This window comes from Vidua macroura, chromosome 4 (genome assembly GCF_024509145.1).
Source record: "Vidua macroura isolate BioBank_ID:100142 chromosome 4, ASM2450914v1, whole genome shotgun sequence".
In the NCBI taxonomy this organism is placed as follows: Eukaryota; Metazoa; Chordata; class Aves; order Passeriformes; family Viduidae; genus Vidua; species Vidua macroura.
The window spans coordinates 16,175,343-16,191,246 of NC_071574.1; the positions used below are offsets into that span (position 1 = coordinate 16,175,343).

The following is a 15,904-nucleotide window of genomic DNA, read 5'->3' on the forward strand; positions in this document are numbered from 1 at the left end:
TGATTTTTACCCCACATTGTGGATAGAATTAATGGATTAGCAATTCTTAATTGAGATAAGCAATAAAGATTCTGTCATTATCTGGGGCCAATAAGAGAGATTCAGCAAGCAGTGTGGTCAGGACTGGGAATTTGATTAAACTACAGGAAACTTCTCTTTGAGAGGTCAGTGTATCAGTTGAGCTTTACTCAGCCTCATCATCCAGTAAATTGCTCTCAAGATAAGGCAATCCATAAATTCCCTGTACAGAGACTCATCCCTGCAGAGCAGCCCTCCTGCAGGCACAGCCATGGCATTCAACGGCACTTGGAAAGTTGACAGAAATGAGAACTATGAGAAGTTCATGGAGGCACTGGGTAAGGCTCACCTTTCCAATATCTTCTACACAGAAAATATCACCCCAGCTGAATACAAATCCAAACTATCTGAAAACTACCTTCAGGTCATCCTGTCCTTTCACTCTTGGCTGCTCTGCCCCTGCATTTATTTTCAAAATATTCTGAGGCGGGGGAAGATGCTGAGAAATGTTCTGATTTTAATTACACTGAGTTAATCTTAAGCATTTTAAGTAATTCCAAATTTATTTCAGCAGATAAAAGAATATCTAAGTCTAGATTTGAGGAAAAGGCTCAGACAACTTGAATGGATAAACTTTAAACTGAATTCTATAGCTGGACTATTACTTTGACAACATCAAACCAGTTTAAAAATTCAACAGGGAGGAAATCATCATCCTTCAATTTCAGAGAAACACTTGATTCAAGTAATTTTAACATCCCAATATTTACTTGAAGTTTGTACAAAGTGTGAATTATATGGACATAAATCTAACTGCTCCAGTTAAGACAGTAATTTGTATTATATGTGTACTAGTGAACATAGCCTTGATGAAAGCTGAAGGACAAATATTTGGGTCAGAATGTTGAAATAAACTCACTTGGCCACATAGAATTGATTTTAAAAAGATAAGTATGATGTTCCAGAGGTTTGGGTTTTTTTTTCTGATTTATGTTAGCTGATTTTTTTAGGTGTTGGCATGATGAAAAGAAAGCTGGGAGCCCACGACAATCTGAAGATCATCATCCAACAAAATGGGGACAAATTTAATGTCAAAGAAGTCAGCAACTTCCGAAATATAGAGATTGAATTTACTCTGGGAGTCAACTTTGATTACAGCCTGGCTGATGGGACTGAACTTTCTGTAAGAGTCTTCCTATATAGTTCAATATTTACTATGTGATAAGGACTTCATAACATGCAGTTTCAAGATGAATAATTTGTCTTCCTAGTTTTTAATTTAAATTCTCCTTCTGAATTACATAACATTTTCCTGAACCTGACTGTTCAGGAATGCTTGCAGCTTATACACCAAAGCACAAGGGAGTCTTTACTGTTAAAGGTTCAACACTGTACCATGGATCTCAGGGTTCCAGAGAGCCCAAAAAGCAGAGCAAGTAGCAATTTTCACAAGATGAAATCCAGGTGATTTGCAATTTTACTTCTTCTAATACTCAAGTCCACCACCTAGAATGCAAAGTGGGTATTTGTAAGAAATTACAAATCTCTGTTGATACAATTATTTAAAATAAGGTATATTGACCAGTAAAAAACACCTAGGTTGGCTATTACGGATTTAAATAAGCCAATGGTTTTATTAAAATTTAATTTTTACAGCCTTTCTAAAAAGCATTATTACACTGTTTAAATTTTTTTTTTCACTTTTAAGCATTCTACAACCTTTAAACCAAATCAGTGTCATAACTGCTGCAAAACATTTGGGGTTTTTTTCCCATCATAGGGTGCTTGGACCCTGGAAGGAAATAAACTTGTGGCCGCGTTTACCAGAAAAGACAATGGAAAAGTCCTTAAAGCAACCAGAGAAATCGTGGGTGATGAACTCGTTCAGGTGAGTTAAGAAGTCATTTACACACAAGTTTGCAATAGAATCAACAGAAAAAGTTTTAAAAGCTTTTCTAAAAGTAGAAAATATTTTCTTCAAGCTAAATAACTTCATTTTTCTATAGTTAAAATTCTCAGTTGCCTATAAAAAAAATTAAAACTCTCTGAACCGTATCTGGGAAATAAAACTTTGCAATTCCAGCCACTGATTTTTCCTTCCTCATTTTTAACAGACCTACGTATATGAAGGAGTTGAATCCAAGAGATTCTTCAAAAGGGGCTAAGCACTTCAAACAGAACTGCACAACAATGAAAGAACAATAAAAGACCATTTTCTACACATCCTCTGTATTGTTTCCTTTCCCTTTCCATCCCCTCACAACACCTCCCTAGCTGCAGTTACCTAGCCCTGCTGAAAACATGGGCTGGTTCTTTATGTTACTGCTTTGCCTTGAATGAACAAACTCCCATTACCAAAACGATAAAGTGTCTTTTGTACCAAGTCCCACCGAAGTGTCACAATACAAAAGGCTGCAGAAACTATTTTGCATGAGCAGAACTTCAATATCTTTTTGCACAAGCTCTCAAATGGAAACTTAAGTTTCCTTACAAAGGTATTTATACTGAGAAACAGTTTCTCTGTGTATTTAACATTGTGCAAAATTATGGGAAAACTAAAAATAAACGAGATAATACAGAAAAGGCTTAAAAGGGAAGTATTATCATTGTTTTGCCCCAAATTTCTAACATACTTAATTTACTATACATTCTTAACCAATACTTGCTATATAAAGACAAATCCATCCTTATTTCTATTGACAGAACTTATAAAGGATAACTGCTACCCTTAAGTGCTTGTTTAAGAACAGTAAGCTCTGTTCAGAAGCACCTGCTTGCAATCTACCTTCCCTCTTAATAAAATCTTAATATCTCCTAATATTGAGGCTAAAAGGGGGTAATAGCTACCAAGAGAAAGGTTTTGTTTGACACACTCCTGGGTTTCTGGTCATTCCTCTGGACACGAAAATGATAACCCTGATTTCAATATGGAGTGCACTGGAAGGACTGAGGGGGGCACATCCCCACTGTGAGTGTGGCATCAGGTTGTGCCACTTCATTTATTTTTAGTTACTCCTGCAGCTGTGTGTTGTGCACATAAAGCACAACAGAATACGCTATTTACATGAACTTTTCCACGTTTGTTCCGTGCACACGTTCCAACTAACCTTCAAGGAGAGGAGTATATCTTAAAACAATTTTCATTCTCCTGAATTTCTTCACAACAGGATTCCCAAAAGGTTTTCTAGTTTTTCTCAGAGCATCATCTGCTCTCCAAGGAACCGCACGAGACGAATTTGTCAGTGTTTATTTCCACACAAGCCCCGGCAAAGGTGGCAGGACAAGACCAACACGGTGGAACAGGACTGACCGCCTGCTCTTCCCCAATGTCCTCATCTCACCTGGCAGGGAGCAGCAGCCAGCAGCGCCCAGGAAGGGATGTCAGTCACCTGCACTGGGGAATCTATAACAAGCATCACTTATTCCCCAAAACAGAGGGACAAGGAGAAATACTCTCCGTCTCCAACGTCTTTACCTCAAGAGCCCACCCGACAAAACGGTGCCTGAGGCGGGAATGGCGGGGCGGTGCCTGAAGCGGGGATTGCGGAGCTTTACTGAGGCGGGAACTGGAGGCTTCGGCTGAGGCGGGGATTGCGGAGCTTTCCTGAGGCGGGGGGGGGGGGGGGGGGGGGGGCGGAGCTTTCCTTAGCCGAGAGGGGCGGGGTTGCGGGAGGAGCCGCCGGGGCGTGGCCCCTGGTACGTGCGCTCCATTCTCATTGGTGCCGCACCCAGAAGATCCGCTGGCGCCTGCGCGGTGGGGCCGCCGCGCTGCATTTTCTTTCCCCGAGGAGATGAAGGTGGCGGCGCAACGGCGGCCGCGGGAGCCAGAACGGCAGGAGTGGGAGCAGGACGATGGTGGGCGGGTGATGTCACGATCCCTATCGGGACAGTCCTACTGGCTGGACTTGTGGCTCTTCATCCTCTTCGACCTGGCGCTTTTCCTGTTTATCTACCTGCTGCCCTGAGGGCGCGGCCCAGGTGAGGAGCGGCGTTCGGGGGCGGTCGGTCTGTCGGTCGGTAAGCCCCGACGGGCTGTGCCCCGTGGAGGAAAGGGTTCACTTCAGGAGCGGGCCCCTGGGAACAGCCTTGGCATTCTCACAGCCCCGCCTCAGAAGGCCTCAGCAGCACAAATGCCTCAGGAAACGTGAAACTGATTCCAAACCACCCCCAGCTTTATGTATTTGTTTGCGAGATTTATTACCCGCTCTTTGTTCAGGAGGTGTGATTGATGCTCCTTACATGTCAGTGTCTTCTGAAGGACCGTGCAGCGTTACAAACATAACCAGACCTTTTCTGTTCCCTGTAGGGCCGTTGCCACCAAGGGAATTCTCACCTATTTCGCACCTTATGAACACAGGCGGTGGAAGAGGAGGGCCATTTGTGCGGGATAAGCAACTGGGAACAGGACTCCACTTGAGTCTGGATGGAGGAGGCACATTTTTGTACTGTACTGTGATAGATCTCTGTGTCACAAGTGTTACTGTGTTCTGTTCGTGTGTCCTAAACTGTGCCTCACAGGTTACGTACGATAGACTGACTATGCTTTGTGATTAGTGCCTAAAGGTTTGTTGGGCAGAAATGGAAGTATGCACTGTGTGAATAAAATCCACTGAAAGGACACCCTGCAGAGTGGCTGAGAATAAAACCCAGCTCTTCTGTACACTGAAGTTGTAACTCAGGCATGTTCCCTCAACAGATGAAGTTTGGCCAGCTGTTCTGCTTCTGAAAAGTTAACCCTGATGGGTTGATGCTGGTTGGTTTTCTGTAATACCTTTCTCTGTTTTTTTCTTTACCTTCAGCAGTTACTGAGCCCTCTCAGGCTCAGTATTTATAGATATAAATATATACATATATAAACATGTCAGTGTTTAACCCAGCAGCAGTGTCCTGTCCTCACTTACTGATTAAGATAAATCAGGTTCTCATTTCCTTGAAATTTCTCATTTCACAGAAACTGTGAAGGAGGAACTTACAAGAGCAGCCTTGAGTCACTGACAGATGACACATAAAGATCCCTCCTCCTCACCATCCATAGATGGTGTAAGTAGACAGTGACAGGTAATTAAAAGCTTTCAACATCAATTTCCTCTGTCTCACTAGAGGGAGACTTTCAAACTTGTGTTAAAGGGAGGAGTCTCTTGGAGTCTTTGGAGAAAGAAACAGAAGCTGAGCACATGGAGTGAAGTTTTTGTCAGGGCACATTTGGGGGAAGACAATTTTCAAGCTATGGATGAAGGGGATTCAGTTATCCTTAGCATTTTTCCCTTGGGAATACTAATTTCAAGAAGTATAATCCATGCTTGGTGGTTGTGTTTGTTTTTTGTTTTTTTTCCAGGAGTACATATAACAAAATAACTGGATTGCAGATATTTGGAAGTGCAGAGTGGTTCAGTGGTGCAGTGTCTTCCCACACAATAACTGAAAATGAGCCAGGATGAGGTTAATAGGATTAATACGATTGTGGATGCAAAAATAGACTGATGCTCTTTCCTTTTATTTTTACTTAATTGGGAGGACAATTTTACTGTTGGCAGCAGTTTGTTTCGTGTGTCAGCCCTGTGCTGTAAGAACAGAGATGCTGTGCCCTGCTGGCATTTATCATTATGATCCTGACTCAAGGTGCACAGGAGCCCTGAACTGTGATTGCATTCTCACAAACACCAGAATGGGGGTTCCAGTTTTTGAATGAGGCCATTAAAGAGACAAGTTCACTACATTCACTACCTTTTTATACCCCCCCTTCTGGCATGATATCACAAGTGAAGTTCCCAGTGAACAATCAGGAAAAGACTGTAATGTTACTCCATTTCTTTTTTGATAAGGAAGACAGGTGAGATTTAAAGGCTTAGAAAGTTGAATTTCAAGCTATCTTCCATTAATTTAGTTTTCTCCTTCAACCAGATCTGACATAAAAGATTTTGCTTATCTCAGAAAACTTGAGAGCTAACAAAGTGCAGGCTGGTGTTGCAGTGGTCTCCAGGTGTTCCATAGGCACATGGAGCTCCTAAGTACAGAGATCCAGGTAAATTTTGCTTATCCCTAGTAAAGATAGTAAAGTAGCTCATGTATCTGTCAATTACTTGTCACCAAATCTGTGGGATTATGGTATAAAAATGGCTTTATGCATTTCATAGCTGTTTAAAAAGCTTAATATATTTAATAGCTTTATTAACAAATACTTCATCAGAAGATGAATTCATCATCATACTTCATCAGAAAATGAATTTTACTGTTCAGAAACGGTAACCAAACCACCATCTCCACAAAAATTTTGAACCATCAGCAGCAGCATTATTTGTCACTTTAAAAATGTAGTTCCTGAAAAGCCAATTTTTTTTTAAAACATGAAACACAAAAAGAACAGACGACAAAGACTTTAAATTTTTATCTTGATATTTTGAACAAGTAGAACTTTGCAAGTAAATAATTCTAAAGACTGAAAAATATATTAATTACAAGACTTGTTAATATCTTTACTGTTACAAAAATTGTCTAGGCTCTTATACAAATCTATAGCTGGGGGGGGGACATTTATAAAAAAATAAATAGGCACCCTAGGTAAGTTAAAACAAGTTATCACATATTAGTTAGCAAATATTACATACATACATACATAGAGTGCAGAGGCAAATATAAAAATGAAGGTGCCTTGATTAGCTGTCTATTTAATCATGAAATACCTGGTAAACATGGGTCACAGAGGAAGCTGTCTGGTAAGATCGCTCCAAGCTAAGCAAGGAAACTGAAGTACACCTAAGTTACTGCAGCTACTTTAGAGAGGAGTTTACCAGTTGTGCTTACTGGGAGCAGAGTTCATTGGTGTCAGTAAGAGGCATTCATATTGCTCATGGTACAGAAGTATCAGCATCGCTATGCATGTTTAAAATAAGTGTTCTAACATCATTCACAGTTGTTGCTGTGTTATCCATACATAAAAATACTGTCATTTCAAATACAAGATTTTTTTGTGTTTTGCAAAACATTTTACAAATTATACATTATTTACAAATTCCTATAATCTTGGTTTTTACACAGGTATTAGAGGACAGTTGTATTTAACTGGCTATGTATATTATGTAACATGGCTAGATGAACTAGAAAAGTTTAATTTACAGGTTCTGAAATCTCTCTTAAAAATATTACAATAGGAATCACCCAAGTTCTTACATTTTTAGTGTTCTTTGTATTCAATTGATTTTCTTACAAAAGGATCATTGTTTAAGTTGCTGTTTACTAGCAGCCATACAGAAACATGCATAGTATTTCCACTATAAATTCTAGAATTCATTTTTTTTTCCCCCAAGTGCCACAACGAATTTTGATCAAGAAGGTAGAAAGGTTAATCTGAGATACCCGGTTTGTTGCATATATATAATATTCCAGTTCTACTGCAAGGTAGATGTAATTTAAAATTTAAAAAACCCTGGCCTTGCCACAGAATAACCAACTGTTTAAATGTTTACCTTGGATAATTACGCTAAACAATTGCTATAATTTGGTTCAAGCACTAAAACACATGTACATAAGGTTCTAAACATGAAAAAAACTTTTCTGATTTCTTGTTATTTTCATAATAAAAGGCATTGATGTTTAGGTGTAATCAGCAGCACCCCAGGTTAACACTCCAATGTGAATCATGGAAAAATGTTACCTTTTTAGGTTGTGCCAGGCTTTGCTCTGCTGCCTCAGCCCACTCAGTAGATGGTTCTGTGCACTGATTTAACTAACCAGATAAAAGCCAAATAAATCTTCCTCCTTGTTACTGAGATAAGTCAGGTTAACAAAAGCCAAGGTAAATTCCAGAGCTGCCAAAACTGGAGACAGAGTGACAGAGCGGAGAAAGAGGAACCTCTTCTTTCCATGCCCCCCCTAGCCACCAGTCTGGTGGCACATTCAGCCTAACCTGCTAATGCAGACCATATCCATGTATGGGACTGATCCAAATGGGAATACATGTTAGTAAAAAAAAAAAAAAAAATTGAAAAGAAAAATCAAATGTGTGATTCCCATGAAACTGGAAAAAAAAGGGGAGTTTAATAAATAGCAGCATTGACTTCGCATGCAATTGTAGAATAATTCAGAACTGAACGTAAGTAGGAATTCTAAAATGTTACTAAATTAATCTTTCATAGTTGCATATCTCTGTATTTAAAATTAGCATCCTACTCTGTTATACTGGTTTGTAACTTAGGAAGTTAAATTTAATAAGTAAAAGTATACAGCTTAAAGGATGAACAAATCTGATAAATGTGTTTAAAAACATACACTAACAGAGCAGAGGTATTAATAGGAAAGCATTCCTATTAAGTTTACTTCAATTCCCTTTGAAAGTCTAATTTAACACTTGCAAACCAAAATGGTTTTAAAGAAGTATTATCATTAAGGCTTTTCAAATAAAAAATCCTCTGGGTAAACTGGCATTAAAGACACTTGAAGGTTTGTGAAAGTACAGACTCTGAGAGACATCGCTTGAAAAAACCGTGTCACTTACTGCTACCTCTGAGGATAAGTACTGCTCTGTTATGACTTCATGTACTGCATTAGTTGTGGTAGCATGCTTATCCCTTTTGTTAGTCTAAGAACAGTGACCACAGTCTGAAGGAACACTTCTTACACTGCAGCTAACCACATCTTCTTATGGAATTAATAACATCCATCCAAACCTGCTGCCGCAAGGTGTGCACACCCAAGGGACCACATGGAATACAAACTGAAGAAGACAAGCTGAGTAACAGAGGTAAGCATTAAGGCAACTAGAGTAACAAATCCAAGAACCACAAGTTTAGCACCTCTTTGCCTCCATTTGCATATTTGTTTGAACAGTCACAACTCCTAAGCAAGTACAGTCAGCTGGGTACCTGGTTAACACACACACACAGATGTGAGGTTTTGCCCCTTTACAGACTACATGAAATGCTGAAGTCAGATCCAGGTGTGGGCTTCCTGAAGAACCTATCGACTGCAGTGTATTCCTTCTGCATTTGCCTTGTACCTCTGTTCGGGGGTGGGATGCCTGGGCTCCAGAGTGGCGGAGTATGTGGCATTCAGATCTCCAGTGGCTGCTGGAGAATGCTTCTCCTTGTGGAAGCTTCCGCTCTCTGTGAAATACAGCTTGGGCCTCTGGTGGTATTTCAGCCTGTAGGTGTCAGTCATGCAGCTGTCTACTGAGAAGTAAGTGGTTAGGGACATGCTGTCGTTCCCATACGCGTAGCCAGGGCTAGGTCCCGTGTGACGAGATCCTTTCTTCAACATGTTATCAGACACGGTCCAGAACTCATTAACTGATAAGCGAGGTGGAGAATCCGGTTTATGAACAAACACTTCGTTCCCTGGAAAGGGCTCTTTAAGCCTTTGTTCAGCTGGGACTGCATTTGCTTCTGATGCAGATTTTGGAGGTGCACCTGTTTGCCTTAATGGACTATTTCGCAACGCTTCCGTTGATTTTACATCTGCTACCGAGTTATTCTCTGATCCTGCCAATGTGCTCAGAGCATATTTCTTCGGAGGTAAGGGGGGAGGAATGTTCTGGTACACGGCTTCAGGCACCCAGAGGGGATCCGCCCTCCGGAGCGGGTGCCCCGTGTGCTCGCCAGGAGAGGCGGGCGGCACCGCCGGCCTTTCTGGCAGGCTCTGAGGCGCACAGGGCACCAGCACCACCTTGGGACCCTGAGTGTGATGGGACAGACTTCTTGTGTGATGGGACTGCGGCTGGGCAGGGAGGGGAAAGTCGCTGTGGATGGGCTTCCTGCCACAGACATTGTCTGGGAAGGGGTGGGACACGCTGTCCACACAATACACTGGCACATTCAGCTTCTCAAACCTCTCTGCGTGAAGCCACTCGCAAGGTTTCAGCTCGTTTGCCTTGTTTCTGCTGTCTGACTTCACAATCTCTTTGACAGCTGGCTGGAGAGCTGATGATGGGAAAAATTTCCTGTTGGTGTCAGGCATTTCAGCTCTAAAATACAAAACCACACAGGATGTAAGTATCCATAAACACATATGAAAAGGCTCAGATAACAGGGATTTTTTCAAATACAGCGTTGGTAAAACTGCTGAAATATTCAATCTGACAAGAGTTAGGACCTGTTCAATAGGATACAGCCCTTGGAGTTTTACTCCAGAGTTTCTTTCATTTGAAATGTAAATGTGCCCCAAGAAGGTAAGATAAATTCCTTCAACATTCAGGACTAAATCAAATCTGACCTCTGCTGTCTTCTAAACATCCTTGTGACTCTGATACATCCATTTGTCATATACTGGATGCTACTTTAAGTTGATAGATTTTTATTAATATTCTTCATTTTTAGGAGATATACTGAGCACTTAAGAGTTCATATTAGAAGCAACAAGATACAGCAGTAGCTTCTAAACACAAATTAACTCTTCCCCCCCTTCCAGACAAACCTTTCAAAGCTTTATGGGGTGACTGCATGAACCACAAATTGGTTAATCACTGCATGTTGCATATAATTCCAAACAGAAAAATGTTAAATCCTTCTGTTTGTGATAAGATGGTTTCAAACCATTTAAGCTATTTGGTGTCATCATCTGCATCAAAATTAAAGACAGAGAGAGTTTAGACCCATCAGTTATGCAAAATTCAAAAGGAATTGCTTGTCAAAAATATTGAGTGCCTTGACTTGTCAATGCTTAATATTAATCGTTGTAGTATAACAGAAATCAGTATTTCTTAAACTGTTACAGAGAAATATGCCAGTACTGGTTACCTCTTTACTGGAGGACTGGGCACCTTCAAATGTAATTCTGTTGGGAAACCAGCATGAGGATGAGGTCTGTAGATAACTTCAGAGTTGTTCTGGTCTTTCCTCAAATCTGGGGCTAGAAAAGAAAATATTTCAAAGTTAACAAATGAACAATCCAACTCTTTCTTTGTAATTCCTCAGAGATTACACAAACAAACAAAATACAACAGGACAATCTCTTTCAAGATTTGAGATTAATCAGAATAACCATTTGGAAGATAATCTGCATGGAAGGTCAGATCTTAGAATCTGGAGAAAATTTTCTGCATTTTCTTGTTACCAGAAAATAGGTAATTATCACAGTTTTGAAGTCCTGTAGACATACTTTCAAGACCACCTTAATATTTAATCTGGCTAAAAGCATACTTTCAAAGGAAGCTTTTCCTAAAAGGGTGTTTATTCAAACATCCAAAGTAATTTAAGTGACAAAATAAGAAGTATGACTTCTAAAAATTCATTTTGCGTTACAATAATTAAACAGAATGAATACTGCAGAGATTGGGGCTGGTTTAGGTTGTTCTGTTGTTTGTGGGTTTTAACAACTCAAACTCAACTGTAAGGCTCACAGTGACACTGGGCAGACAGAGAGAACTCTCACCCACGTGCCCCAAACACACATTGAGTGCCTGGGCCAGCACTACTACACTCCCACTCCAGAAGTTCCTTTTATTCCCAGGCAAAGAATCATTCCCTGAAAATAATAAGTTCTGAACAAGGCAGCTCCTAGTGAGCAGAAAATAAAGAAAGCATTAAAGTATTTGTGTCAACACCACACAGCGTAAAACACTCACTTGGCAAGTGACAAGCAGCAGTCTATTTGTTGAGAGATAGACACTCCAAGTCTTCCTAATGCCATGATTAACCCACTAATATTAGCCACCTGCTCTGAAGCCACTCAAAGGAATGGCTTCTTATTTTTATCATTATTAATACAATGGCTTATTTTGTCTATGTACAGACTACACTCATAACTGCTACACCTATTTCACTTGTTATTTCCCCAAGTTTAAATATTTAAAATCTTAGAACTTTAGACTCATGAACATATGAACCCCAACAACAGAGCAGAACTAAAGTGAAAACTTTGAGTGTTGCTGTTTGGTGATGCTTGTTTTTGGGGTCAATATCTGCCCTATGTTTAGGTGACATGAGACTAAAGACATGAAATCTTTGACCAAGAACACATGTAGCAGAGGCTAAAGCAGCACACAGCTCAAGAGACAAAGCCTCCATATGGCTTTCCTCTAGTCTTGAGATGAAAAAAAAAAAAAAAAAAAAAAAAAAAAAGTCACAATAAACAATACCACAACCTTAGAAATAATATTTATGGGAAAATATTCTTACTGAATGAGCCCATGCACGGGACAAATAATTAACCTGAGAGTTCAAAACTGCTTGTGTGCCACGGAGCTGCCTAACAGTGAGATAACGAACACTGAGGTAATATTTCACACAGAAACATTTCATTCTGCTGCAGGCTGTGATGATTTTCCCTCCAAGCCCGACTCCCGGAGGAGCCCGCAGGCTCCCGGGGCAATGCCGCAGGCGGCCGGGAGGTGGCAGCAGAGGCCAGCGAGCGGTTCCCTAGGGTGCATCAGCCGCGCCAGGTGCTTTGTGCCCGCGGAATTCCAGCGAACATAAAAATAGATGTGTTATTTTCCCTTCTGCTGACAGGACAGGCATGCACGGTTAAAACCAGACGCCGGCTCGATTGGGAATTTTGGCTCTACATTCTCTGCAAACCTGAGTATGGGACACACAAGCCCTGCTCAGCTGGAGCCCGGCATCCTTATCAATGAGTCATTAAGAGCCGAGCAATAAATGAAAGGTTCTGACATATAAACCTGTCTGCTTTTAAGCTTTACAGACATCTATTTTCACATATGGATAGCCAATCCAGATTTTCAAGAGATTAACATCCATTCTACAGGTAGAACTAAGCCCACAGGTAGGACCGCCAAGGTCTTCTCTAATATATCTCCATTTACACAGACAGAACATGTGCAAAAATCTACCAAGTCCATCTTCTGTGGGGAAAAAATCCCAAATGAAAATAAATACAAAACCCCTATGAAAATCTCCAACAAAAACTCAACTCTACATTAAATTCAACTTCCTCTTTATGGGTTTTAACTGCATGTTTCCTGGAATTTTTTTAAAGATTCCCTAAGTTGTTAATAAAAAACCCAGCAACGAAGCAGAATACTTATTGTAACAAATATTTGTGGGTGAATTCCTCTCTCTTAGCCCAGACATTTTCTGCATTCCGTTGAAATTACAGGCAAAACTTATTGGAAGTTTTGGAAATGTGGAATAACAATCTCTCAGTCAAGGAAGTAAGTATGTTATAACTTGTCCAAAATGGCGTATTATTTCTGAAATACAGTGAGCAATCTTCTTTTTAAAAAAGTAAAAAAAAAATCCTTCTATTCTATAAACTTTACTTTTGGAGCAGCATTCAGTTGCAAAACCCTTCATAGCTATCTTTATTTTATCATTTAAAGACACTCCAGTCAAGCACAAAGCTTTAATTCTCATTTCTTTAAACTTGACATTAATGTACATTGACTGCACCATAAGGGTAAGAACTGGATTTCCTTAAGAGCAGTTGCATGTTTAAAATTATTACTATAAATGTACAATTTTCTTAGGCATATGAGCTGTCTTTTTCAGAATTGTGGTTGGTTTGTGGGCTTTCTGAAGTGACACATAAGCAAAGGCAATTGGGATTCTTCTTACACACTAACCAGATCTTCAGAATTATTCTAGATTTCAGTTTGAGCTGTCACATGCTATTGAACTGAACAATGGGAAAACCATTAAAAAACAATGGGAAAACCATCAAAATTAGTAATCTTTCTTTAACTTGCAGAACATGAGTTGGAAATTTTGCCCTCACATTGTTCATGTCTCAAGTTCTTCATACTCAAAAAAAATTTTGCCCAATTCAAACTTCATAAACACAAAGTGATTAATATAAATAATATATATAAATCATGGATACTACATCTGCTTACTCAATATTTACATTTTCCTGCCAAGTCTGACCACACAATTTAGGGATTGGCTTTGTGGGACCCTTGTTTCAGTACTACAGTTATCCACTGCTTACTGCCCGTGTAAGGAGCAGCCATTTGCTCTCCCAATCACCATGTGGTCCAGTGTTTCCTTCTTTATAATGTTCTGACAATAAGTTTATTTTTGTTAAGTCAGGGACAGAATGCCTCAAGTGCTGAACAGTAGCCTCATTCAGCTCCAGTACAAAACAAGGAGCTGGTAAAGCACAGTTATACAAACGGTGGGCATAGTTAGAAGTTCAACATTATTTCCATAAGAAGTTTTCCACACAAAAAAACCACTCAGACATATTTTTTTTGGAGTTGCCATGAGAGCCTAACAAAGATTTTTACATTCCATTCCTCTCTCAGAAAGGACTGAGCATTTGTTTTGTAAAGTCCTATTTTCTGGGAGTCTGTCTGGTATTTACCTACCAATCCATGTCTCGGTCTTAATATTCAGAGGTGGAACACAAGGTAATACAACTGATACCTCTAAATTATTGCTATTGTCCTTGCTAAAGGTGTCCTGACACACTTTTTGACAACCCAAAAACTGAGTCCAAATAAATTCTTAACCTCACATAAATGTAAAATTATCAAATTATTCAGATCTCTTTTTGGTCCATTGATCACTTCCATTAGAAGTATTATTTTCCAAAATGGATCTCAATACATGCATTTTTTTATAAGAAGCTATTTAACAGTTAGTTACTGAATTAGAATAATTGAATAGGTTCCCACCTATCATCAATTTCTTTATGATATCTTGGAGGACCACATGGAATCACTATACTTTTTTAAAGAAAATGTAGGATGCATGTTGAAAGCTTTAAGTATTCTTAAGTACTCTTTCCAGAGAACAGTTCATTGCTTTAACCCACTCATTTTTCATGCCTAAAGAGTATTTTAAATATTTTTCACAGTTTTTTTTCTCTTTTTCCTATCCAACTGTGTTTGATAGGAATGGTATAGTACAGAACTAAAGCAGAATAAATCTCATGCAAATCAGATCTTTGCATTATATGCTACTCATTTTTGGTTGGGTTTTTGTTTGTTTGTTTTGGGTTGTCAAAATAAGCAAACACCAAATTAGTTCTCTTTCTGCACTAAAAAATAAATTAGAATAAGGACAGAAAAGGTAGAAGTGGTATGGCAACACTTCCACCCCCACTTTAAGTCCTTGGAGAAACTATATTATACTTTATTTGAAAAGAAGTATGATATCTATAAAAATCAAATGTTTCCTGAGGAAGTGGCCTAATATTTATTGCCCCTCTTTGTACAAGCACCCTCCCATTGTTTCAGCAACAACAGATAATGATTTTGGCTGGCCTCAGGATGACCTATAATATTTATATGCCAAGGCATTTATCAACTTTATAAAACTCCAGCAGACATATCAGTATGTAAAAGGAAGTAGACTTCCTTATTACAAGTGTTTCTTCCTGATACTGCTTCATATCTTGGAGGAAAACAAATGGTGCCACAGTCCACACAGACATTTTAAAAAAAAGTCCTGCTTAGTATCCACCAAGAAATCTCCTAGCAAAGCTTTTGGGGAAACCACAAGGAGTGCACCAAATTACCATGTCATCTCTGTTAGGGATTTTTGGGTTTTGTGGCTGGGGGGAAGAGAAACTCTGGTATATCTACAATAGTTTTTGAAAATCTAATTTTTATATGGGTTCTTACCATGGAAGCTTCTGTTCTGCTGGGGTACTGAATGTACCACACTGTCAGCTTTTTTGGTTGGCAAGATCTGTTCACTGTAAAAGAAGCATATATGTGATTACAGCATTAAAACTGTTGAACAGACACCACTGGTCATCTAATCCAATTTATTTGTAGGTATAAATATCTTAAGTAAGTGTAACCTGTTAACCAACATTCCATCTTGTCCATTTTCCTAATTTGATAATTTGCTATTCTTGCTATTAATTTCTTTGGTTTGATAACAAATATTATTCTAAGTTGTGATTGCCACTTGGTATCTCATTCATAGGGATTTTCATTTAATTTTTTTCCCCTCAAACTGGAATAGAACTGGAAGATCACAGCTAGAAA

General features: G+C 39.4%; 2 protein-coding genes and 1 long non-coding RNA gene across 6 annotated transcripts in view; 2 read left to right on the plus strand and 1 right to left on the minus strand.

Annotated features, from left to right (window-relative positions):
- The first annotated feature begins 289 nt into the window (after nt 1–289).
- On the plus strand, nt 290–2,183 carry FABP2 (fatty acid binding protein 2). Its single transcript, XM_053975154.1, has 4 exons — nt 290–356; nt 1,029–1,201; nt 1,799–1,906; nt 2,133–2,183. The coding sequence occupies exons 1-4, from the start codon at nt 290–292 to the stop codon at nt 2,181–2,183; spliced, it is 399 nt and encodes a 132-aa protein (XP_053831129.1).
- Nucleotides 2,184–3,705: 1,522 nt separating this feature from the next.
- Nucleotides 3,706–12,624, plus strand: LOC128806111 (uncharacterized). 2 transcript variants are annotated; one of them, XR_008436714.1, is made up of 7 exons: nt 3,706–3,996; nt 4,325–6,040; nt 8,640–8,755; nt 9,405–9,524; nt 9,918–9,997; nt 10,923–11,071; nt 12,259–12,624. It is a non-coding gene; the product is annotated as an uncharacterized LOC128806111 (long non-coding RNA). The 2 variants fall into 2 exon arrangements; XR_008436715.1 differs by lacking the exon at nt 9,405–9,524.
- Nucleotides 6,389–15,904, minus strand: part of USP53 (ubiquitin specific peptidase 53) — a 28,803-nt gene continuing 19,287 nt past the window's right edge. For all 3 annotated transcript variants that reach the window (XM_053975414.1, XM_053975412.1, XM_053975413.1), the window contains 3 exons: nt 15,533–15,606; nt 10,746–10,857; nt 6,389–9,973 (listed from right to left, as the gene is read on the minus strand). In XM_053975414.1, coding sequence (XP_053831389.1) covers nt 8,971–9,973; nt 10,746–10,857; nt 15,533–15,606 — 1,189 coding nt within the window. In that variant the 3' untranslated portion in view covers nt 6,389–8,970. The remainder of the gene's footprint in view (nt 9,974–10,745; nt 10,858–15,532; nt 15,607–15,904) is intronic.

Coding starts and splice junctions, on each gene's coding strand:
- FABP2 (XM_053975154.1), top strand. CDS start 290: ATGGCATTCAACGGCACTTGGAAAGTTGACAGAAATGAGAACTATGAG. Junction 357..1,028: donor GAAGTTCATGGAGGCACTGG/GTAAGGCTCACC, acceptor TGATTTTTTTAG/GTGTTGGCATGATGAAAAGA. Junction 1,907..2,132: donor TGGGTGATGAACTCGTTCAG/GTGAGTTAAGAA, acceptor CATTTTTAACAG/ACCTACGTATATGAAGGAGT.